At 38.0% G+C, this 26,839-nt stretch overlaps 3 protein-coding genes across 3 annotated transcripts; all 3 read right to left on the bottom strand.

The window, feature by feature from the left end:
- Positions 1-2,207: 2,207 nt before the first annotated feature.
- On the bottom strand, positions 2,208-5,928 carry LOC763812 (E3 ubiquitin-protein ligase TRIM71-like). Its single transcript, XM_030980074.1, has 2 exons — positions 5,085-5,928; positions 2,208-3,461 (listed from the first exon to the last, which is right to left on the bottom strand). Exons 1-2 carry the CDS (start codon positions 5,718-5,720, stop codon positions 2,208-2,210), a joined length of 1,890 nt encoding a protein of 629 aa, XP_030835934.1. The 5' UTR covers positions 5,721-5,928.
- A 6,764-nt stretch (positions 5,929-12,692) lies between these two features.
- LOC105441987 (E3 ubiquitin-protein ligase Midline-1-like) lies at positions 12,693-17,274 on the bottom strand. Its single transcript, XM_030980072.1, has 2 exons — positions 16,312-17,274; positions 12,693-13,946 (listed from the first exon to the last, which is right to left on the bottom strand). The coding sequence occupies exons 1-2, from the start codon at positions 16,945-16,947 to the stop codon at positions 12,693-12,695; spliced, it is 1,890 nt and encodes a 629-aa protein (XP_030835932.1). The 5' UTR covers positions 16,948-17,274.
- A 5,669-nt stretch (positions 17,275-22,943) lies between these two features.
- Positions 22,944-26,839, bottom strand: LOC115921832 (tripartite motif-containing protein 45-like). Its single transcript, XM_030980071.1, has 2 exons — positions 26,207-26,839; positions 22,944-24,110 (listed from the first exon to the last, which is right to left on the bottom strand). The coding sequence occupies exons 1-2, from the start codon at positions 26,837-26,839 to the stop codon at positions 22,944-22,946; spliced, it is 1,800 nt and encodes a 599-aa protein (XP_030835931.1).

Raw genomic sequence — 26,839 nt, 5'->3', positions numbered from 1 at the left:
TTTCAGACAGGGAACGAAGTGAATACAAAGGAATTTGTAATGGAATGTAGCAATATTTTCACCATGATCCTTTAAGGCTTCTTATTAGAATTTGATATGATGTATTAGTCAAGTTCAATGTAACATACATACATAGAGTAAAATGATATCACAAAATAATAACAAAATATAATAATAACTTGACAGGATGACCATGAAAACTGAAAAACTTATTAACAATGGGTCATATTAACAAAGTTAGTATTAATTATTTCTTCATATCTTCTTCTTTCAAAGTTACACAATAATAACAGTAACAATCACAAAATATCAGTGCAAACAAAATAAACGTTAAAATACATGAGAAAAACGACACAAGAGAAATAATACTCATAAGAAGTTATCAATATTTGTTATCAATTTTCAAGTTAAACATACACATGTTTCAATTATTAAATATATTTGTGGCATTCCACCCAGTAAATAAGATCGATTGATCGATCTGTATCAATAAGGTCGATTGATCGACCTGTATTGAAAAAACACAAGTCAGAAAAAATCTTGGAACCAGCGGGATTTGAACCTGCCATCTACTGCTTGCCGGGCAGCGACTCTACCACCAGGCCATCACTGGTCCATGGCACAGTCACGATGAACTAGAAACAAATACCTAAGCTCTCCTGATTAATTCTGACTCATTAATATTCATTAGCCCGCCATAGGACAGTAACTTTTATAAATGTAATGCTTCCTGGGAGAAGTTTCAATTATTAAATATATTTGTGGCATTCCACCCAGTAAATAAGATCGATTGATCGATCTGTATCAATAAGGTCGATTGATCGACCTGTATTGAAAAAACACAAGTCAGAAAAAATCTTGGAACCAGCGGGATTTGAACCTGCCATCTACTGCTTGCCGGGCAGCGACTCTACCACCAGGCCATCACTGGTCCATGGCACAGTCACGATGAACTAGAAACAAATACCTAAGCTCTCCTGATTAATTCTGACTCATTAATATTCATTAGCCCGCCATAGGACAGTAACTTTTATAAATGTAATGCTTCCTGGGAGAAGTTTCAATTATTAAATATATTTGTGGCATTCCACCCAGTAAATAAGATCGATTGATCGATCTGTATCAATAAGGTCGATTGATCGACCTGTATTGAAAAAACACAAGTCAGAAAAAATCTTGGAACCAGCGGGATTTGAACCTGCCATCTACTGCTTGCCGGGCAGCGACTCTACCACCAGGCCATCACTGGTCCATGGCACAGTCACGATGAACTAGAAACAAATACCTAAGCTCTCCTGATTAATTCTGACTCATTAATATTCATTAGCCCGCCATAGGACAGTAACTTTTATAAATGTAATGCTTCCTGGGAGAAGTTTCAATTATTAAATATATTTGTGGCATTCCACCCAGTAAATAAGATCGATTGATCGATCTGTATCAATAAGGTCGATTGATCGACCTGTATTGAAAAAACACAAGTCAGAAAAAAATCTTGGAACCAGCGGGATTTGAACCTGCCATCTACTGCTTGCCGGGCAGCGACTCTACCACCAGGCCATCACTGGTCCATGGCACAGTCACGATGAACTAGAAACAAATACCTAAGCTCTCCTGATTAATTCTGACTCATTAATATTCATTAGCCCGCCATAGGACAGTAACTTTTATAAATGTAATGCTTCCTGGGAGAAGTTTCAATTATTAAATATATTTGTGGCATTCCACCCAGTAAATAAGATCGATCAATCGATCTTATTTACTGGGTGGAATGCCACAAATATATTTAATAATTGAAACTTCTCCCAGGAAGCATTACATTTATAAAAATACACATGTTTGTTACCATATCACTTGCATCTATTTATTGCTTCTCAAGAGGTAGGAACCTCTTAAATTCAAATTTATTAGAATGCCTGTATTTGTTGTTATTCTTTGATTTTGCAGTACCGATCTTTTGTTAAAAAAGTATATGCATAATTTACCTATTTGTTACATACTATTTCGATAGAGGGAATGTTCATGTTATTGGATAATGACAGCTGTATTCAGGTAATTAAAATCTCTGGAGAGAATGACCATCTTCCCATTCGGTTAATTAATTATCACACAATAAACATAGAATATGAAACATAGGCCCTTGTTGTAGATATGGAGCAGAGAGGTATACACACTTCAAATAATGGTAATATAGAGTGTGAGATGGATTACAGTGATACTTTGATAAAATACAACTTATTGTGACAAGCAAAGGCGAGCATGTCTGGAGAGAGGGAAACCAAGTAACACCAAGTATAATCAAGCTCTAGATTAAGTACATTGAACTCAACTCTCTCCTTCAGGTTCAAACCATCAAGGTCATAGAGCCTGATCCCCACGTTACCATTCTCTTGTTCAACACTCGCTACATACACCCTGTCCTGCTCATCCAGGGCAGCATACAGGTAGGCATCGTATGGAGCTTGTAGAGACTTACCAGCATTCCCATCCCTGTCATACACCATCACCACGCTTGGCTTGATGTTACATGAACTCGTGACGATCAAACCCGACCTGGTAGCAGATACCTGGCTCGTCTTGTTGTGCTTTGTTGGAACAGTGTGCTTGAGAGTTGATCCAGTCGGGTCATAGATGTAGACTTTCTTCTCATTGCGAGCGATGAGAATTTCATCTGATGGACTACTGTTAAGTGTAAGACCACAGCTATTGCTTTTCAAGTGGATGGTTAATTTCCTGGATCCATTATGAGAATATATGTGTGCTTCTGTGAGACCCGTCGATATGCATAACGACCTGTCTCGTTGAAACACAAGATCATAAAACGTCATATACCTTAGTATGTTTGCATACTGGTGCTTTTCACCAGCTGAATCAATGATATCTAGTGTATCCCAATATCCAATAGCCACACTATCATCAGAGTACTTGGTCATTCCATACATCGTTCCCCGTAGGTCTACACACTGAATGACTTGCAACTTGGTATCTGATTCTGAGATGCTCCCGAGGTCAAGACGAATATCATCTGCAGGCTTGAACTTCTTCTCCTGTGCTTTCTTCGTAATGGCTGTCGCAGAAGTGTGATCAGTAGCCTCCTTTAGCATGGCATCCAGCTCCTCACAGAGCAAAGTATGAGCTGACAGACTGTCTGTGTCAAGACGACCCAGTCTATCATTAGCTACCAGTGTTTTTGAACTACAAATACTCTTGATTTTCTGTCGATCCTTGGATTTCAAGACGTCGAGGTCGTCCTCGAAACCCCGCTTTAGTGCATTGATTTGCTCGATGAGATTTCGATGATTTTCTTCAAGCTCTTTAGCCTTGATGCTGTAGGCTTGACTGACATCGTCCAGAAGTTTCTGCACGGCAATGTATACTTCATGGCGTTGTACTTCCACATTTTGAATGTTCTTCTCCAGTTCTGATTTCTTAGTGGCACATCGCTGGACAAGGTCGTTCACCTAAACAAAACAAAAAACAGAGAAGTGAAAAGAACATTTAGCTATGAAATGTAGCCACGTTTACTAACGCCTTTATACACCCCCTTCTCCGCAACAAACACCTTTTCTCCTTTCTTGATATTTGCAAAGAATAATGCATTTAAGTTTCAACAACATCAACAAAAGAAAAACACATAGTATTCCTCCCTTTTTTTGGTGGTAGTATTGGAATGTAGATCTCTTAAGCATATGTTTTAAGGCACAGAAGCATATTTAAAATATTCAAAGTTATTATTTCCATAAGACATAAGATACCTCATATTAAAGAGTTTCTGTAATACCAAAGTTCATATATAACTCGATAATGCTTATGTGAAATTGAAAAGTGTAATCAAGTATAGCTTGAAACACATCGGAAAATCCCAGCCTACTTCAAAAAAATGATTTGCATATCAGTGATCAAAAAGCGAGCAACATGAAAGAGCTTCATGTTTTCTCAAAGGGGTGTCAACATTGTTGTCTCATTGTTGTTTACTAGAGAGAAGCTTTGTACTTCGCACCCTATCCGTTTCAAGCTCAAATGCAGTAGACAGGGTTTGTACAATGATAAGAAACCTTCCGACTATTAAATTGCGACGAAGTCTAACGACCGAGAGTAAAAAGATAGCGTTTTGGAAATTTGAAACCGTATTTCAGAGGACTTTAAGAAAGCTTTTCTAGCTATAATATCAAATTATCATATGCCTTCTCCCCAATGTTTTTTTCTTCTTCTGTACAGATCAGAAAGGGTACATCCAGTGGTGTACGCAGGATTTTTTCAAGGGGGGGGGGTGGTTTAACATTTTGAAATCGGGCCAAAAATTTCGCAACGACTCAGCCCGCCGCTGAATAAGCGGCGGGGGGGGGGGGGGGGGGAAGGAAAACATACCAAAGGGGGGGGGGGGTTTCCTCCAACCTACACACATAAAAAAAAAATCAAAGGGGGGGGGGGTTTAACCCCCCCCCCCCCTGCGTACGCGCCTGCATGGGTACATCTATTAAAGTGCGATGGATTGTAGCGACCAAGAGAGAATTTTGAAATATGGAATGGTTACATTTTGTTGTTTAGAACGTCTATTGCTTTGCAAAATTATTAATGTCAAATTTGTTTGTCTGGCTTGGGAGGCAGAAATAACAAATCCACATTTGTTTGTAAAGATATTTGGAAATATGAGCGGAAGGGGGCAGAGACGAGTTGCCTCAACCCCCGAGAGGGGTAATAATATGCCCCCAGCTTTTGCTTCCTCAAAATAATAGAGACATGCTGTCTAAAGTATTATGATTGCAATTCTTTCTATAATTTGTAGAGCAGGTTAGCGACCAACAGCTGAGTAACTTGAGGTTTTGGAATGTTTAAATTCTGCATTTTAGAGAACTCATCTGTTGACAGGGCTTTTGCTGCAAAATATTTCTTGTCAAGTGGGGGGTGTATCTGATGCCATGCTTGTGGTGCCTATATTGTAGAAAGGGGTTTACAATAATAAAACACCGGGTCCAGCTAGTAATATTCGAGGAGCGTAATGAGCGAAATTTACATTTCAGAGCACTTGTACCTACGTTACCTTAAAGTATCCCAAGTCCCTGCCTAAATGAAACCATGTTTACCTTAAGCCGTAACTCCTGCTCAAAGTCAGCCTGATTCTTGATTTTGTGAATTTGATGACCGACGATCACGCACTTGAAACAGACGTGGACCTTACAATCCTCACAAAACATATCTTTGTTCTCTTGTTTGTGGATGTAGCACTTCTCGGATAGATGACTAATGCTGACCTTCCCGTTGATGATATCCTGTATGGATACAATCTCATGGGTCTCAAACATCAAGGACAAACCCTGATGACAGATCAGACACTGCTCACACAAGTAGCTGTTGCAGGTTTTGCAGAATGACACAGCCTCTTCTTGACGTTTGCACGCAGAGCATTTTGGACGCATCTGAAGGACAGCATTCATCCCTCCACATTCGACGTGGTAATCTTCTACGAGTCCGTTGACAGTCACATTGGTGAGGAAATCATCGACACGGTTCGCCGACAACTTGGTGACCTCTCTGCAGAGAGGACAGATCATGTGATCGAGATCCTGATGGGACAAGTCATAGTTCTTGAGACACTTCCGACAGAAGGTGTGTCCGCATGAAGTCAGGATGGTTGCCTCGTCGAAGATATCAAGACATAATGGACACGTCAGGTTCTCTGAAGAGCTTGTAGGTTTCTCTTTCTCAGTCTTCTCAGCCATTGGTACGAATATAGGATTTTTGGGCTTATTACAAAAATGATCTTATTCTACACATAATATATCCGTTGTCCAATGAAGCTTAAAAGTGTGATCAGCTAATGTGTACTTAAAGCCAACAGTCAGTTAATGAAAGCACAAACTATATGAAGTGATCAGTGATGTATAGTAGATTGTACCAATATCCTGAGTCTACGTAACAAGTGCGTCCTAACTGCAGGCAGTTCTATACCAATGTCTCACGTTGATCACAATATGTGTAGAAAGAGGTGCGAATAACATTGTTCAAAAGTATTGAGTCTCTCATTAGTGTATAATACAAATGTGATTGCAATGCTACGCGCACACTTATTGATAAGTAAATCGTCTGTGAAAATAATGCAGTTTGTGCATCCTATGAATAGAAGTGGGTTTTCCCACAGAGAGCGCGTCCAGCGTATTCACCTTTGAACTTAAGTGGCGGTATTCATCATTTTGATCTATAGAGGGCGACTTGTTTAGTTTCTAGTAGTGGATACATTGTTTTGGAGATCCAATTTATTATAATCCTAGATTCATTTGCTGTTATCACTTTGTTTGGAAGGGTAAAGGACGGTAACCACAATTACATTTCACCCCTTCTTTATCCACAATTCTTCCTTTATCTTCTTCCATCAGTCTCTCATTCTTTTCTCTTTCACTGTCAACATTTCTCTTGACGTATCAAAACCTACTTGGCGCCACTTATTACAATGCAAAATTCGCCTGTAAAAAATATTTCTCCACTTCCTTTTGTAAACATTGTATACAAAATATTTTAGATTAGGCTTCTAACAAATGATGATGTGAATCATGTCTGTCTCAAAGAGCTGATATCAAGAAAAGTGATATCAAATAGAATATGTAGGCCATATTGCACTGAAATATTAGTCTTCCGTGTTCAAAAGGCATTCGACGTATACAAGGGAACATCGTTGAAGAGAGTTAAATAATCTGTTTAAAACAATCTTTACGAATGGTGATTAGCAGACGACAGATACTGCCCCCAGTATTAGGTAATATAGGACATTGTCCATGTGTTCATTAAATGTGAACTAATCAAAATGTCCTTGATTATGTCAAATAAGTTGCCATATTTGTGTAGATTTTTGCGTGGATATCTCTTGTTTACCTTAGAATAAAAAATGGCAGAGAAGTGGATGTTGTAAGAACTATCGCATTCTGGTGTAGGCCTATGTATAAAATGTTAATCATCATGAACTTTTAAGTATGATTTTAATGAAAACTATTTCATAGTAAAGCACGTATTTAAAAAAGAAAAAACACACATACTAATCGTAAATCAGGAGCTTTAAAAAAACAGACAAAAGTTTAGAGAAATTGTTAAAAGCACCTTAAATGGTAAGTAGCAAAATATTGTACAGGCGAGAAAAAAAATGTGTTTTCTAATGATAACATAGTACTTCAATTATATTGGTTCTCAAAACTTTATTTTGATGCTCGAATTGAAATTAGACATCTCAACTGAGGCACTCACACACACAATCATTCTCTTTCCAAGTGTGAAGTTGAATACCAATGTGGTTACAATGGTAGAATCACACTTGAGTCGATTGACTGTCAATATCATGCAGTTTGTGCATCCTATGAATAAAAGAGGGTTTTCCAACAGAGCGTATAAGCATGCACCTTTGAACTTATTGACGGTAATCATTTGTCTTTAAATCTATAGGCGACATATTTAGGCTTTAAGTGATGGATACATTATGTTGGAGATCCACTTTAGTAGAATCCTGGACAATAGAGCAAGACGTTTCATGTGCTTCCATTACTATAATTGGAAGAGTAAACGACGGTAACTACACTCATTTTCACCGCTTCATTCTCCACTATTTTCCTGTTTTCAGTTCTATTTCTTTCTTTCTCTTCCTCTTTCTCTGTCAACAATTAAAGGACTCTTCCAGTGTCAATCAACAAACCGTGTGCATACAACAAAATAATGTACATGTAATTATAGGCTAGATTTGTAGGGTATACATTTATTTTATTATTATATTCTAGTTTTCTTTTAAAGAAACAAATCTCTTAATCTCCGTGTCTCCTTTTCTCTATCTTTGCCTCTCGTTCACTTTCCTATAAACCCCTGAATATTACGAAAGTCTATGATATGTGCAATTATCAACTCAGTAACAATGAACAACTCAGGCAGTCGATCATTTCATAATCTGAAAATATGCTGCTCTTGTTATTTTAATTTGCTTATGCTTGTAGCAATAACGAAGGAATATATTACAGATGGCGATATCAGCGAGTACAGTAATCTTACAGCAATATCCTGTGTCCATCAACAATTCCTTGTACTTACTAACAGCAAAAAACATGTAATAAGCTCCCTCTACAGCGTATACAAACTATCTAGTTCTAAATAAAAAGAGACAACAATTCATTTAAAATACAAAATGTGAACTTTTAGACTTGGTTAATCATATATTTACAAAACTTTGAACAAAACAGTACAGAGACCAGAAGTCTATCCAAAAAAGTCATAAGAATTGACCAAACAAGGTAAGACTTAGACCATCCATGCATTTCACGAAAAAAAAATGTCAGTGTCGGGAATGCCCTTGGAGTTTGTTCCCGAGAGCCCTAGAGAAGGGCATCCAAGTCGATCACATTGGGTCACCGCATTGAAAACCCATGCACCAAACTTTGTCAGGAGGCAGTTGAAGGTACATTACCATGACACAAACACTGGGAAAAAATTATCTTAGAAGAGGATGAGTTTTTTTCTCCAACTTATCATATGATAAACATAATGCTATCTTACCCTATTCTCTTTCTACCGTTACTAAGTTTAAAATGAGATATTTCAAATTAAATGTCACAAATCGATAGTCTGTTTAGATATAATTAAATTGAATCAAATTTAGTTAAACTGAATTCAAATCAATTTAAGCGGTAGATAAAATGGAAAATACAACTACCAAATACAGATAAAATATGCAAGGTAAAATTACCAACAGTAACTTTTGCAAAGATGTCGTAATATTCTTCATTTACTTAAAATGCTTAATCAAGCAACACAACTTCCGACTGTTAAGCGAAGCCTAATATTTGTTAAAAAACATTGTTCTTCTCAACAATATAGTAAACTAATTTTTCATACCATCAGTTCCCACAGCATTCAATTTACTGAATTTTCAGACAGGGAACGAAGTGAATACAAAGGAATTTGTAATGGAATGTAGCAATATTTTCACCATGATCCTTTAAGGCTTCTTATTAGAATTTGATATGATGTATTAGTCAAGTTCAATGTAACATACATACATAGAGTAAAATGATATCACAAAATAATAACAAAATATAATAATAACTTGACAGGATGACCATGAAAACTGAAAAACTTATTAACAATGGGTCATATTAACAAAGTTAGTATTAATTATTTCTTCATATCTTCTTCTTTCAAAGTTACACAATAATAACAGTAACAATCACAAAATATCAGTGCAAACAAAATAAACGTTAAAATACATGAGAAAAACGACACAAGAGAAATAATACTCATAAGAAGTTATCAATATTTGTTATCAATTTTCAAGTTAAACATACACATGTTTCAATTATTAAATATATTTGTGGCATTCCACCCAGTAAATAAGATCGATTGATCGATCTGTATCAATAAGGTCGATTGATCGACCTGTATTGAAAAAACACAAGTCAGAAAAAATCTTGGAACCAGCGGGATTTGAACCTGCCATCTACTGCTTGCCGGGCAGCGACTCTACCACCAGGCCATCACTGGTCCATGGCACAGTCACGATGAACTAGAAACAAATACCTAAGCTCTCCTGATTAATTCTGACTCATTAATATTCATTAGCCCGCCATAGGACAGTAACTTTTATAAATGTAATGCTTCCTGGGAGAAGTTTCAATTATTAAATATATTTGTGGCATTCCACCCAGTAAATAAGATCGATTGATCGATCTGTATCAATAAGGTCGATTGATCGACCTGTATTGAAAAAACACAAGTCAGAAAAAATCTTGGAACCAGCGGGATTTGAACCTGCCATCTACTGCTTGCCGGGCAGCGACTCTACCACCAGGCCATCACTGGTCCATGGCACAGTCACGATGAACTAGAAACAAATACCTAAGCTCTCCTGATTAATTCTGACTCATTAATATTCATTAGCCCGCCATAGGACAGTAACTTTTATAAATGTAATGCTTCCTGGGAGAAGTTTCAATTATTAAATATATTTGTGGCATTCCACCCAGTAAATAAGATCGATTGATCGATCTGTATCAATAAGGTCGATTGATCGACCTGTATTGAAAAAACACAAGTCAGAAAAAATCTTGGAACCAGCGGGATTTGAACCTGCCATCTACTGCTTGCCGGGCAGCGACTCTACCACCAGGCCATCACTGGTCCATGGCACAGTCACGATGAACTAGAAACAAATACCTAAGCTCTCCTGATTAATTCTGACTCATTAATATTCATTAGCCCGCCATAGGACAGTAACTTTTATAAATGTAATGCTTCCTGGGAGAAGTTTCAATTATTAAATATATTTGTGGCATTCCACCCAGTAAATAAGATCGATTGATCGATCTGTATCAATAAGGTCGATTGATCGACCTGTATTGAAAAAACACAAGTCAGAAAAAAATCTTGGAACCAGCGGGATTTGAACCTGCCATCTACTGCTTGCCGGGCAGCGACTCTACCACCAGGCCATCACTGGTCCATGGCACAGTCACGATGAACTAGAAACAAATACCTAAGCTCTCCTGATTAATTCTGACTCATTAATATTCATTAGCCCGCCATAGGACAGTAACTTTTATAAATGTAATGCTTCCTGGGAGAAGTTTCAATTATTAAATATATTTGTGGCATTCCACCCAGTAAATAAGATCGATTGATCGATCTGTATCAATAAGGTCGATTGATCGACCTGTATTGAAAAAACACAAGTCAGAAAAAATCTTGGAACCAGCGGGATTTGAACCTGCCATCTACTGCTTGCCGGGCAGCGACTCTACCACCAGGCCATCACTGGTCCATGGCACAGTCACGATGAACTAGAAACAAATACCTAAGCTCTCCTGATTAATTCTGACTCATTAATATTCATTAGCCCGCCATAGGACAGTAACTTTTATAAATGTAATGCTTCCTGGGAGAAGTTTCAATTATTAAATATATTTGTGGCATTCCACCCAGTAAATAAGATCGATTGATCGATCTGTATCAATAAGGTCGATTGATCGACCTGTATTGAAAAAACACAAGTCAGAAAAAATCTTGGAACCAGCGGGATTTGAACCTGCCATCTACTGCTTGCCGGGCAGCGACTCTACCACCAGGCCATCACTGGTCCATGGCACAGTCACGATGAACTAGAAACAAATACCTAAGCTCTCCTGATTAATTCTGACTCATTAATATTCATTAGCCCGCCATAGGACAGTAACTTTTATAAATGTAATGCTTCCTGGGAGAAGTTTCAATTATTAAATATATTTGTGGCATTCCACCCAGTAAATAAGATCGATTGATCGATCTGTATCAATAAGGTCGATTGATCGACCTGTATTGAAAAAACACAAGTCAGAAAAAATCTTGGAACCAGCGGGATTTGAACCTGCCATCTACTGCTTGCCGGGCAGCGACTCTACCACCAGGCCATCACTGGTCCATGGCACAGTCACGATGAACTAGAAACAAATACCTAAGCTCTCCTGATTAATTCTGACTCATTAATATTCATTAGCCCGCCATAGGACAGTAACTTTTATAAATGTAATGCTTCCTGGGAGAAGTTTCAATTATTAAATATATTTGTGGCATTCCACCCAGTAAATAAGATCGATTGATCGATCTGTATCAATAAGGTCGATTGATCGACCTGTATTGAAAAAACACAAGTCAGAAAAAATCTTGGAACCAGCGGGATTTGAACCTGCCATCTACTGCTTGCCGGGCAGCGACTCTACCACCAGGCCATCACTGGTCCATGGCACAGTCACGATGAACTAGAAACAAATACCTAAGCTCTCCTGATTAATTCTGACTCATTAATATTCATTAGCCCGCCATAGGACAGTAACTTTTATAAATGTAATGCTTCCTGGGAGAAGTTTCAATTATTAAATATATTTGTGGCATTCCACCCAGTAAATAAGATCGATTGATCGATCTGTATCAATAAGGTCGATTGATCGACCTGTATTGAAAAAACACAAGTCAGAAAAAAATCTTGGAACCAGCGGGATTTGAACCTGCCATCTACTGCTTGCCGGGCAGCGACTCTACCACCAGGCCATCACTGGTCCATGGCACAGTCACGATGAACTAGAAACAAATACCTAAGCTCTCCTGATTAATTCTGACTCATTAATATTCATTAGCCCGCCATAGGACAGTAACTTTTATAAATGTAATGCTTCCTGGGAGAAGTTTCAATTATTAAATATATTTGTGGCATTCCACCCAGTAAATAAGATCGATCAATCGATCTTATTTACTGGGTGGAATGCCACAAATATATTTAATAATTGAAACTTCTCCCAGGAAGCATTACATTTATAAAAATACACATGTTTGTTACCATATCACTTGCATCTATTTATTGCTTCTCAAGAGGTAGGAACCTCTTAAATTCAAATTTATTAGAATGCCTGTATTTGTTGTTATTCTTTGATTTTGCAGTACCGATCTTTTGTTAAAAAAGTATATGCATAATTTACCTATTTGTTACATACTATTTCGATAGAGGGAATGTTCATGTTATTGGATAATGACAGCTGTATTCAGGTAATTAAAATCTCTGGAGAGAATGACCATCTTCCCATTCGGTTAATTAATTATCACACAATAAACATAGAATATGAAACATAGGCCCTTGTTGTAGATATGGAGCAGAGAGGTATACACACTTCAAATAATGGTAATATAGAGTGTGAGATGGATTACAGTGATACTTTGATAAAATACAACTTATTGTGACAAGCAAAGGCGAGCATGTCTGGAGAGAGGGAAACCAAGTAACACCAAGTATAATCAAGCTCTAGATTAAGTACATTGAACTCAACTCTCTCCTTCAGGTTCAAACCATCAAGGTCATAGAGCCTGATCCCCACGTTACCATTCTCTTGTTCAACACTCGCTACATACACCCTGTCCTGCTCATCCAGGGCAGCATACAGGTAGGCATCGTATGGAGCTTGTAGAGACTTACCAGCATTCCCATCCCTGTCATACACCATCACCACGCTTGGCTTGATGTTACATGAACTCGTGACGATCAAACCCGACCTGGTAGCAGATACCTGGCTCGTCTTGTTGTGCTTTGTTGGAACAGTGTGCTTGAGAGTTGATCCAGTCGGGTCATAGATGTAGACTTTCTTCTCATTGCGAGCGATGAGAATTTCATCTGATGGACTACTGTTAAGTGTAAGACCACAGCTATTGCTTTTCAAGTGGATGGTTAATTTCCTGGATCCATTATGAGAATATATGTGTGCTTCTGTGAGACCCGTCGATATGCATAACGACCTGTCTCGTTGAAACACAAGATCATAAAACGTCATATACCTTAGTATGTTTGCATACTGGTGCTTTTCACCAGCTGAATCAATGATATCTAGTGTATCCCAATATCCAATAGCCACACTATCATCAGAGTACTTGGTCATTCCATACATCGTTCCCCGTAGGTCTACACACTGAATGACTTGCAACTTGGTATCTGATTCTGAGATGCTCCCGAGGTCAAGACGAATATCATCTGCAGGCTTGAACTTCTTCTCCTGTGCTTTCTTCGTAATGGCTAACGCAGAAGTGTGATCAGTAGCCTCCTTTAGCATGGCATCCAGCTCCTCACAGAGCAAAGTATGAGCTGACAGACTGTCTGTCTCAAGACGACCCAGTCTATCATTAGCTACCAGTGTTTTTGAACTACAAATACTCTTGATTTTCTGTCGATCCTTGGATTTCAAGACGTCGAGGTCGTCCTCGAAACTCCGCTTTAGTGCATTAATTTGCTCGATGAGATTTCGATGATTTTCTTCAAGCTCTTTAGCCTTGATGCTGTAGGCTTGACTGACATCGTCCAATAGTTTCTGCACGGCAGTGTAAACTTCATGGCGTTGTACTTCCACATTCTGAATGTTCTTCTCCAGTTCTGATTTCTTAGTGGCACATCGCTGGACTAGGTCGTTCACCTTAACAGAACAAAAAATAGAGAACTGAAAAGAACATTTTGCAGAATGAGTAGACCAATTACATAGAGCTGGTATGATAATCAAACACGGGAGTTTAGGGTTGCCTGATTTTTCACAAAATGTAGAACCAAGACCCCTCCGCCTCCCCCTCCTCCCTCTCATCATAAATGTCATATGAGGAATGAGGAATATAACACATTGTTTTTCCGGCTTCCTGAAAAGGAAATCCAACCCTTGCAAATACTTCGTTTGCATGGAAGCAGCAATATCAGATAAACAAAATGGATTTAGGCGAAAAATAGTAGTATAATGACAATGATTAATAATAAATAAACGAATGCTAATTATAATAGTAATAATGATTATAAGAAAAGTAATATGATAATGATAATGATACTACTACATCTATTACCATTTATAGTAATGATGATGATGATGAGGATGATTTTCATTTACATTATTACTATCATTATTATTGTTATCATCATTATGAAAATGGCATTTATACCTCTAAATAATGTTGTATTGATACTTTGATGCAAAGTGCTGGCAAAAAAAAAAAAAATCCGCTATAGGCCCTTTCTCACATATATATACAAAGTATGATTTTCCTGGAGTTTGTTTTTTCCGTTTCGAAAATGGCGTCAAGGTACGAAGTAAACTATCCTTTTACCTATTAAATGGTAAACTACGAACATGGGGAGAGTAACGAAGACACAGAGAGAAATGAGAGAAGCAGAAAAACAGGGAGAAAAGGAAGAAATGAAGATGATACCAGGTACCCCTTCGTACCTTCAAGGCGTGCCGAAAGAGTTTCAACTGTATGGAGGCGGGGGGGGGGGGTACCTCGAGGGGATTTTCGATAAATTTAGCTATGAAATGTAGCTACGTTTACTACCGTCATTATACATCCCCTCCTCCGCAACAAACACCTTTTTTATAATTACAAAGAATAATGTATAAAAGTTTCAAAAACAACAAAACAGAAATACATTGTATTCCTCTTTTTTGTAGTATTGGAATGTAGCTCTCTTTAAACATATGTTTTAATGCGTAGAGCCAGATTTAAGATATTCAAGGTTATTATTTCCATAAGACGTAAGATACCTAATATTAAAGAGTTTCTATAATACTAAGGTTCATCTATAACTCGATAGAAATGTTATTGTTTGGCTAGTGAGTGTGGCGACCCAGGGGGAAATGTTTATGTGAAATTGAAAAGTGTAATCAAGTATAGTTTGAAACACATCGGAAAAGCCCAGCCTACTTCAAAAAGATGATTTGCATATCAGTGATTAAAAAGCAGGCAACAGGAAGAGCTTCATGTTTTCTCAGAGGGGTATCAACATTGTTGTTTCACCCCCTTTACTAGAGAGAAGCTTTGAACTTCGTACCCTATCCATTTCAAGCGCGTATGTAGTAGACAGGGTGCAATGATAAGAAACCTTCCGACTATTAAATCGTGACGAAGTCTAAAGACCAAAAGGAAAAAGATAGCGTTTTGGAAATTTAAAACCGTATTTCAGAGCACTTAAAAGCTTTTCTAGTCTGCTATAATATAAAATTATCGTATGCCTTCTCCCCACTGACCTTTTTTCGTACATATCAGAAAGGGTACGTGCGATGGAGCGTAGCGACCAAGACAGAATTTTGAAATATGGAATGGTTACATTTTGTTGTTTAGAACCTCTATTGCTTTGCAAAATTATTGATGTCAAATTTGTTTGTCTGGCATGGGAGGCAGAAATAACAAACCTCATTATTTGTTTGTAAAGATATTTGGAGATGTAAGAGGGAGGGGGCAGAGACAAGTTGGCTCAACCCCAGATAGAGGGAATAATATGCCCCTAGCTTTTGCTTCCTCTTAATAGAGATGGCTGTCTACAGTATAATCATAGGTTGCACTTCTCTCTATAATTTGTAGAGCAGGGGATGGACCAATAAGTGAGTAACTTTAGGTTTTGAAATGTTTAAATGTTGCATTTTAGAGAACTAATCTGCTGACAGGGCTTTTTCTGAAAAATATTTCTAGTCAGGAGGGGGGGGGGGGGGTGTGTATCTGCTCCCATGCTTGCGGTGCCTATATTGTAGAAGGGAGTTTACAAACATAAAGAACATTGGGTCTAGTAATATTCGAGAAGCGTAATGACCGAGGATGTTGATTTTAGGATGCTGAAAATTTACATTTCAACTTTTTATCTTATTATAATACTAAGAAATTACATAAAATTGTCCTGTTTTCCTTTGCGAGTCCTCCCCGCCCCCCCCCCCCCCGTACGTCCCCTACTCGAATTATTGCATCAGCCTCTCTGCCCCCTTCCTGCTCCCGGCACCTATACGGTACCTTACATGAAACCATGTTTACCTTAAGCCGTAACTCCTGTTCAAAGTCAGTCTGATTCTTGATTTTGTGATTTTGATGACCGACGATCACGCACTTGAAACAGACGTGGACCTTACAATCCTCACAAAACATATCTGTGTTCTCTTGTTTGTGGATGTAGCATTTCTCGGATAGATGACCAATGCTAACCTTCCCGTTGATGATATCCTGCATGGATACAATCTCATGGGCCTTAAACATCAGAGACAAACTCTGATGACTCGTCAGACACTGCTCACACAAATAACTGTTGCAGGTTTTGCAGAATGACACAGCCTCTCCTTGACTTATGCAAGCAGTGCATTTTGGACGCATCTCAAGGACAGCGTTCATTCCTCCACATTCGATGTGGTAATCTTCTACGAGTCTGTTGACAGCCACGTTGGGGAGGAAATCACCGACACGGTTCGCAGACAACTTGGTGACCTCCCTACAGAGAGGACAGATCATGTGATCAAGATCCTGATGGGATAGGTCGTACTTCTCGAGACATTTCCGACAGAAGGTGTGTCCGCATGAGGTCAAAATGGTTGCCTCGTCGAAGATATTAAGACATAGTGGACACGTCAGGTTCTCTGAAGAGCTTGGAGGTTTCTCTTTCTCAGTCTTCTCAGCCATTGGTACAAATATGTGATTTCCGACTTATTACAAAAATGAGCTCATTCTACAAATATATCCAATGTCCAATGAAGCTTATGTGTGATCAGCTAATGTGTACTTAAACAGATGTTAGTGCAACTATATGCAGTGATGTACTAGATTGTACCAATATCCTGAGTCTACGAAACAAGTGCGTCCTAACTGCATGCAGTTCTATACCAATTTTTCACGTTCATTACAAATAGGTGTCAAAAGAGGTGCGAATAACGTTGATCAAAAGTACTGAGTCTCAATTCAAGTGTATACAGCAATACAATTGTGATTGCAATGCTATACGCTCACACTATAGATCGTCTGTGAAAATAATGCAGTTTGTGCATCCTATGAATAGAAGTGGGTTTTCCCACAGATAGCGCGCCCAGCGTTTAAGGACCTTTGAACTTTAATAATGGCCAAACATAACCAAAGTCTATGATATGTGCAATTACTTCAAAGTGTTTCTGTTATCACCTCACTAACAATGTACCTGTTATTATATAGTTTTACTTATGAACACCTTGTCAACTATGTTAAATATAGTGATTGGGCAGACCTTATTGTGCCTTGACTACAGTGAATTTGAACTTTATGTCGACCACATATTATACTCGGTTTGTGTAACAAAACTACTTATCCAGGCGATCGTAGCACATGTCAATATAGATGTAATGGTCGACTATATATTTATGGAGCGTCCCCACCACAACTGGAGCCTGTAATGATCTCAACACATTTCCTTCATATTTATTTAGAATACGTCGTACGTTGTGAGAAAAATGTATATATATATATGTTTGTGATTTCAACCTTTAACGTCTTGCCATCAAGACAATGCTATTTGCCGAGCTATATCCACGAGCAGTGGCGTAGCTACGAAGGGGGGACCCTTTTTTTTGGGGGGGGGGGAGGGTGGGGTGGCACTTTGTGTACACGTATGTGCCCCTTAATCGAATGGCACCCAACAAAAAGGAAGATGAAGGAAAATAATTAAGATACCGCGAGATGATTAATATCAGGAGATATCTTCGAATATTATACAATTATGTGAACGCAGCTCTTACAATAGATTATGATACAGAAAGAAGAAAAAAAAAATCTCGATTTAATGTTAGTGACGTAAGCAGCAAGCTCCAACATGTGCTGTCTTGGGGGGTATACTGAAGAAAAAAAACATTGATTAGTGTTCCAGGTTCAAAAGGAATTTGACGTATCCAAGGAAACATCGTTTAAGAGAGTTAAATTATAAATTGCTGTACTATATACTACCTGTTTGAAACAATCTTTAAAAATTGGGAATAGCAGAAAACAGATACTGCCCCTTAGTTCCACGTTATAGAGGACATTGTCCATGTGTTTTATTGAATGTGAACTGAACAAACTTTCCTTGATGATGTCAAACAGGTTGTGATGTTTGTTTTTAATATTGATATTTTCATGGATATCTTTTGTTTGCCTATGATTACCAATGACAGAGAGGTAGACGTTGTAATAACTATCGCATTCCGGTGTATGTACAAAATATTAGTCTTCTGGAATAAGTACATGTATGATTTTAATGATAAGCGTTTCAAAGTAAGGTACGTATTTGAAAGAGAAAAAATACACAGACTACTCGTAAATCAAGAGCTAAAAAATCCTGACAAGAGGTTCCCATAGAAATGGTTAAAAACACCTTAAATGGTAAGTAGTGAAATATTGTACAGGCGAGAAAAGATGTGTCTTGTATTGATAACATATGATACTTCAGTTATATTTGTTCTCATAACTTCATTTTGATACTTGAATTGAAATAAGACATCTCAACTGAGGCACACACACAAGCATTCTCTTCCCAAGTGTGTACTTGAATATCAATGTGGTTACAATGGTAAAATCACACTTGAGTAGATTGACTGTCTATAGGGATTTTTAGATTCTGCACGACTAGAACGCGGACTGCCCTTTTAAGGCAATGTGACGTCACTGCCAGTGCCTTAAAAGGACGTCACATTGCCTTAAAAGGGCAGTCCACGTTCTCGTCGTACAGAATCTAAAAGTCCCTATTATCATGCAGTTTGTGCATCCTAAGAATAGAAGTGGGTTTTCCCTCAGAGCGTATTTATAAGCATGCACCTTTGAACTTATTGGTGGTATCCATTTCTTTTTTAATATATAGAGGGTGACTTATTTAGGCTTTAAGTGATGGATACATTATGTTGGAGATCCACTTTAGTAGAATCCTGGAAAATAGAGCAAGACGTTTCATGTGCTTTCATTACTATAATTAGAAGAGTAAAGGACGGTCGCTACATTTGTTCTCCAGCCCATCTTTTTCCGCAAAGCTTCCGTTATTTCCTTATACATGTATTTCTCTCTTTCTCTTCCTCTTTCTCTTTCAACAATTAAATGACTCTTCCAGTGTCAATCAACAATACCGTGTACATTCAACACAAATAATGTATATGTAAATATAGGCTAGTTTAACAGCATATATATATACTTTTTATAGCTATTTTTTTATAAAAAGAAAAGAAACAAAAGAGGAAAATACAAGATACGAACTTTGAGACATGTGTTTTAAAGGTACTTATTAACAAAACTGTGTACAAAAACAGTAGAAAGACCATGTATGTATCAAAACAGTCGCGCCATTTTACCCATAAGAATTGACTTTCGTTCTGTGATCGAAAACATAAAGTAAGTGCAGTTTCCGTCGAGATGCGGTCATCAAACCCCCCCCCCCCCAAAAAAAAAAAACAAAAAAAAAAACAAACAAACAACAACAACAACAACAACAACAACAACAACAAACAAACAAAACACGCTAAAAACAAAAAACAAAACCAAATAATTTTTTTAAAAAGAAAGATATGAAGAAAATTGTCCCCAAGCTAGGTCGCCTATGCACACAAGGAATGTCTACGATGTTATATTCTTGCAAACATATCAACTGGTATGTCGTTTTATTAACAATGGGGAAACATTGAATTGATTTTTACTCAGGTTTCACCCCTTGGTTTGCCATGAATGTCTACTAGCGTGAACAGAGACAGGTTTAAAACCCTCATCATTTCTACAATTCATCATATAATGTATATGATAAACATAATCCTATCTTAATACCCCATTCACTTACTACCGTTTTAAAATGCAGATTAAGATATTCCAAATTCCGTGTCACAAATTGATAGTCTGTATAAATTTAATTGAATTGAATAGAATTTATTTAAACTGAATTTAATTGAATTGAAGTGTTAACTATTATGAAAAAGACAACCTGCCGAATTTACATGAAAAACTTTCAAAGTGAAATTACTAATTATAAAAGAACTGCATTTAACATTTACATCATGCATCATAATATTCTTACATAACTTAGAATAATTAGTCACGAAAAAACCTTCGCCTAATATTTGTCAGTGCATTGCTCTTCTCCACATCATACTGTATCAAACTCATCTGTCATATCATTAATTAGTTCCCAAAGCAGTCAATTTAATGGATTTCCAGACTGGGTGCAAAATGAATACGAAATAATTTGTAATGGAATGTAGCAATATTTTCACCATGGTCCTGTAAGGTTTCTTAGTGGAATTTGATATGATGTAGGCATATTAGTCAAGTTCAATGTATCATACCTATAAAGAGTAAAAATGATATCATAAGAGGTGTCGTGGTCGAGTGGATACGTCACAAAGTCCGCGGTTCGAGTCCCGCCGCGGCACTGATGTCCTTTGGCAAGACATTGATCTACATTTGCCACTCTCCACCTAGGGGTTAAATGGGTACCCGGAAGGACGCGAAAGCCAATGTAGTATGCTTAGCAATTTGAGCCTAGTAGCTCTTGCTGGAATGCTCCCCAGGGAGTGGAAAAAGTGCATATATTGTGTGCGGGCTAGCCAGAATCCGATGACCGGGGCTAATAACTGTAAACCGCTTAGAAACTAGGACTTATCGATGTATTAAGCGCTGTATAAGCAGAAATATTATTATTGATATAATTATAAAAGAAAGAAAAAAAATTCTCAAGTCAATTCAATTCATTTATTTTTCATCTTTCAACTGTTCATATTTATTACAACGATGGTACATGTTAACATATTCACACACATATACATATACATATAGATCAATTTGCACAATACAATACATTTACAAAATTAACATGAAATTGAAAGAGAAGGAGGGCCGACTACAAAGCAGACCTTGTAGGGTGTAGGCCCCTTGTAAAAGTAATTATTATGAATTATTATTTGATGAGAAAAAAAAAAACAATAACAATAACTACTTCAGTAATACAAAAATCACTTTTAAACGCAAAACATTGATAAATACATACATGTTTATAAAAAGAAACAATCAAAGTTGCATAAAGTCACACAATAAATTATATTTGATTGGTGAATGCAATAGCCTAGTTAGTAACTATTCAGAAGAAGCTTTTAAGTCGCCTTTTAACCATTTGTATCGAATTACACTGTATTGTTTTGGACTTGTAAAAACAAATGCCTTTTGTGCAAAAGATGTTCTATTTAATGGTAGATGAAAAGAGCTCGCCTGGCGAGTGAATTAACTATGATTCTAATCATTTCATACGAACATATCATTAAAAGGTAAAGGTAATTGTTAAGTGTTGAGCTTGTACATTAACTGTCCATTAATTTTATTATTCAGAAAAAGATTATTCGTGTGTGCCCGAAAATCTGCATTATTAATAATACGAATCGCTCTTTTTTGTAATATAGAGAGTCTATTAATTTGGGAAGTTGCTGCACTGCCCAAGGCGATAAGTCCGTAATTCAAGTAAGGAAGAATAAGCGTAGAATACAAGGATAACATATTATAATGGGGTAGGAAGTGTCTTAATTTGCTAAGGATACCAGTGTTGCGAGCAATGATTTTGCAGATATTGTCAATGTGCGTTTTCCAAGATAGTTTTTCATCAATGACTAGCCCCAAAAATTTTGTTGATCTGGCCCTTTGAATGGCAGTACCATCAAAAATATACAATTAGGCAAATTTGCAACCTTAATACTAAATAGCATGTTAACATATTAACTTGATAGGATGACCACGAAAGCGGAAAAGCTTAGTTACAATAGGGGTCGTATTTACAAAGTCAGTATCATTTATTTCTCTATTTCTTCTTCTATTAGAGATACAAAGAAACCAAGATAAAAATCACGTTATATAAACATAAACAAAATAAACTTTAAAATACATTAAAAATAACGACACAAGAGAAATATCACTTATAAGAAGTAAATCAATATTTGTTTTCAATTATCAAGTTATACATATATTATCATATCACTTGCATCTATTTATTGCGTTTCAAGTGGAAGGAAAATATCACAAATAATATAGCAACAAATTCTGACATACTAACATTTTTAATTTTGAACTTATTAGAGTAAATCTCAAAAATGATTGTTGTTCGATTTTGCAGTACCGATCATTTGTTACAATATCAAACAGAAAACAAGTACAGAATGAAAAAAGCATATGCATTTTTAACTTGTTTATAGCATACCATTTCGATAGAGGGAAGTTTTCATGTTATTGGATAATGACAATTGTATTCAGGCAATTAAAATCTATTGAGAGAATAAACATCTTCTCATTCGATTAGTTATCGCATATTGAACTTTAGAATATGAAACATAGGCCCCTGTTATAAATCTGGTGTAGAGAGGTATACACACTTCAAAGAATGGTTATACAGGGTGTGAGCTGGACTACAGTGATACTTTGACAAAATACAACTTATTGTAACAAGCAAACGCGAGCATGTCAGGTGAGAGGGAAACCAAGTAACACCAATCACGACCGAGCGTCAGATTAAGTGCATTGAACTCAGCTCTCTCCTTCAGGCGCGTAGCCACGGGGGGGCACGGGGGGGCACGTGCCCCCCCTAAAATTTCCAGGATCGGTTGAAATTTTGTAGACCCCCTTTTTTGACCTCGATCGATTACATGTATGTGCCCCCCCAAACATCAAACTCTGGCTACGCGCCTGCTCTCCTTCAGGTTCAGACCATCAAGGTCATAGAGCCTGATCACCACGTTACCCTTCTTACGATCAACACTCGCTACATACACCCTGTCGTGCTCATCCACGGCAGCATACAGGTGAACATCGTCTGGAGCTTGTAGAGACTTACCAGCATTCCCATCCCTATCATAGACCGTCACCACGCTTGGAATGGTGTAACAACATGAACTCGCGACGATCAAACCCGACCTGGTAGCAGATACCTGCCTCGTATCCTTTTGTGGTGTTGGAACAGTTTGTTTGAGAGTGGATCCAGTCGGATTATAAATGTAGACTTGTTTTTTACCGGTAGTGATGAGGATTTCATCCGATGGACTTCTGTTTAGTGTGAGATAAACATAGCCATTGTTTTTCACGAGGATGTTTGATTTCCGGGATCCATTGGGAGAATATATGTGTGCTAATTCTGTGCTACCAGTCGATATGCATAACGACCTGTCTTGTTGAAAGACAAGATCCGAACATGTCATGTTACTTGGTATTTTTTCATACTGGTGCTTTTTACCAGCTGAATCAATGGTATCTATACCATGTGTATCACCATATCCGATAGCCACACTGTCATTGGAGTACTGGGTCATTCCATACATCTTTCCCCGTAGGTCTACACACTGCATGACTTGCAACTTGGGATCTGATCCCGAGATGCTCCCGAGGTCAAGACGAGTGTCATCTGCATGCTTGAATCTCTTCTCCTGTGCTTTCTTCGTAATTGCTGCCGCAGAAGTGTGATCAGTTACCTCCTTCAGCATGGCATCCAGCTCCTCACAGAGTAAGGTATGAGCAGACAGACTGTCTGTCTCAAGACGACCCAGTCTGTCATTAGCTACCAGTCTTATCGAACTACAAATACTCTTGATCGTCTGTCGATCCTTGGATGTCAAGACGTTGAGGTCGTCCTCGAAACTCCGCTTAACTGCATTGATTTGCTCGATGAGCTTTCGACGATTATCTTCAAGCTCTTTGGCCTTGATGCTGTAGGCTTGACTGACATCGTCCAGTAGTTTCTGCACGGCAGTGTATACTTCATGGCGTTGTACTTCAACGTTCTGAATGTTCTTCTCCAGTTCTGTCGTCTTAGCGGCACATCGCTGGACAAGGTCGTTCACCTAAGCAAAACAGATAATAGGAAGTGAAAAGAACATTTTCTAGCGTGATATGTATGCTATAATTACATGCTCTAATTAAAGTTAGAACCACCCCCCCTCCCCCTCCCCCATCAACATATATCATACGAGGACAAAGGAATTGAATACTTTTTTTTTTTGCTTTTGCTTTAAAAGGCCTTTCTTAAAGCGCGTCCGTACTAGTGTGGACAGGAGGGATTAGACCACCCATCGAGGGTACTGACAGGTGGCTGTCTCATCAACTCAGCTCTCAATTAACATAAGAAAAAGAGGATCATGGGCGACCAACAGGCACCGATTAGGTATTGTTTTTTTATAGAGAGAGCGCAAGTAGCTACAAGTATTACAGTGGGCCTTTAAAAGGGAATCCAGCCCTTGTTATAAGTCCAATTGTATGAAAGCAGTAATATCAGATAAACAGAATGGAGATAGGCCAAAGGGCGGCGATCCCGGGGAGACGGGGGACACGTCCCCCTTTAATTTGTGTAGGGGGGGGGGGGTCGTCAACCGGAAAATTTGAAAAAGTACCCCCCAAAAATGTATAGCAAATACTGACTAAAGACTTCGGGCTCTGGAGGGCACAAGAGTGCAGCGTTTAGACAAATCAAAATGCAAAAATCCTCTCGCTCGATAGCTATACATGTAAATATTTTAGAAAAGTTGAGTGTCAGTGAAAAAGTATATTGCTTGAGTTATAGTTTTGCTAAGGACTGTAATATTTTTAATACAACAAAACTTCAAAAACCTGTGAGGGGGTAGTCACTTCTGTCACCTTTAATCAACTATAATCGAAGTCAGCCTAGGCCTGGTTCTTGATTTCGATGACCAACTGAGACATACGTGGACTTTACAATCCTTGTCGGGGGGATTTTATTTTAACCACACCCGTTGATAGATTGGAAAATGTGCTCCCTGGGTTGCTGTGCCTATAATATTGTAGACAGGGTTTACATATAGTAAACTACGGGTCTCTTAGGCCAAAAAAAAAATTGTTTGGTTGTCCTCGATTGATTTTCTGGAGTAGGGGCGGGCGGGCGGATATTTTTTTTTTTATTTTTTTTTTTTACTTCATTTTTTGTGTGTCTTTTTTTTTCCCCCCTTTTTTTTTTTTTTTAATATTTTTTTTTCCATAAAAAAAAAACAATCATTGGGATTGTCAAGCATTTAAACAAACAAAGTCTATAAAACACTTTAATATGGTAAAAGACTAGTTTAATGTACAATGAATATCAAGACCAACACAGAAAGTATTTTGGGCTTTGAAATGCAGCACCTTTTAAATCTCCTTTGTACTACTTATATCTACTTGCGCCCTCTATGTAGCAAACAATGACTAATCGGTGACCATTGGTCCCCAATGATCCTCTTTATCTTATATTAACTGAGAGCTGATTTGATGAGATAACCACCTGTCCAGAGACCTTGCAGGGTGGTCTAATCCCTCCTGTAAACTAGTACAGATGGGCTTTAAAATGAGTTTAAGAATGCTCAGAACCTGATTTGAATGAACGGCATTTTGACCAAAAATAAAAATGGCAAGTTTAATAAATACCTAATTGCGTATTGAAAAGACAAAATTGGCAACGGGACGCATTTTGATCCCTGCAAATGCATAAAATGATATGTTTGGCATTTAAGATTGCTCCCCAAAAAAAAAAAATTAAATTTTTTTTTAAAAATGCGAGCGGCCGGAAAATGACGAGCGGGCGGTCGAGGACAACCAAATGATTTTTTTTTTGGCCTTATTATTCGAGGGAGTTTATGTAGCGTCCGCCTTGAGAAAGTGTTGGTTTTAGGCTCCTGAAAATTACTTTTCGGTGCGCTTGATAGCTCATTTTGATGCAAAGGAATTTAATGTTATTTTTATTTTTTATTTTTCCTTGCGAGTGGAAGGGGGGGGGGGGCAGAGGACTAGCTGAAATCAATTTTGTCCCTGACAAGAATAATGCGGGGACATCAACCCCCCTCCCCCTCCTTTCCGGCACCTATATGGTACCTTCCCCTATCAGAATTATATGAGTCTATAAACTTGACAGGCCTTAGCCAAACGCAATTATATTTTAAATGACCCCACTTACTTTAAGACGTAACTTCTGCTCGAAGTCAGCCTGATTCTCGATGTGGTGATTTTGATGACCGACGATCACGCACTTGAAACAGACATGGACCTTACAATCCTCACAAAACATCTCTTTGTTCTCTTGTTTGTGGATGCAGCACTTTTCCGATAGATGACCAATGCTGACCTTCCCGTTAAAGATGTCCTCTATGGATACAATCTCGTGACCTTCAAAGACTTTAAGGTTTTGATGACACTCTAGACACTTATCACAAATGTAGTTATTACATGTACAGCAGAATGAGACGGCATCTTTCTGAAGCTTGCAAGCAGTGCATTTTGAACGAATCTCAAGGACAGCGTTCACCCCTCCACACATGACGTGGTAATTGTCTACAAGTCCGTTGACCGTCACATTGGTAAGGAAATCATCAACACGGTTCGCAGATAACTTGGTGGTCTCCCTGCAGAGAGGACAGATCATGTGATCAAGATTCTGATGGGACAGGTCATAGTTCCTGAGACATTTCCGGCAGAAGGTGTGTCCACATGAAGTCAGGATGGTTGCCTCGTCGAAGATACCAAGACACAGTGGACACGTCAGGTCCTGTGAAAAGCTTGGAGCTTTTTCTTTCTCAGTCTTCTCAGCCAT

This window comes from Strongylocentrotus purpuratus, unplaced genomic scaffold (assembly GCF_000002235.5).
Source record: "Strongylocentrotus purpuratus isolate Spur 01 unplaced genomic scaffold, Spur_5.0 spur5_scaffold_10, whole genome shotgun sequence".
Lineage (NCBI taxonomy): Eukaryota > Metazoa > Echinodermata > Echinoidea > Camarodonta > Strongylocentrotidae > Strongylocentrotus > Strongylocentrotus purpuratus.
Note: the sequence above shows the minus strand (reverse complement) of the source record. Positions and strands in the feature narration are given on the sequence as shown.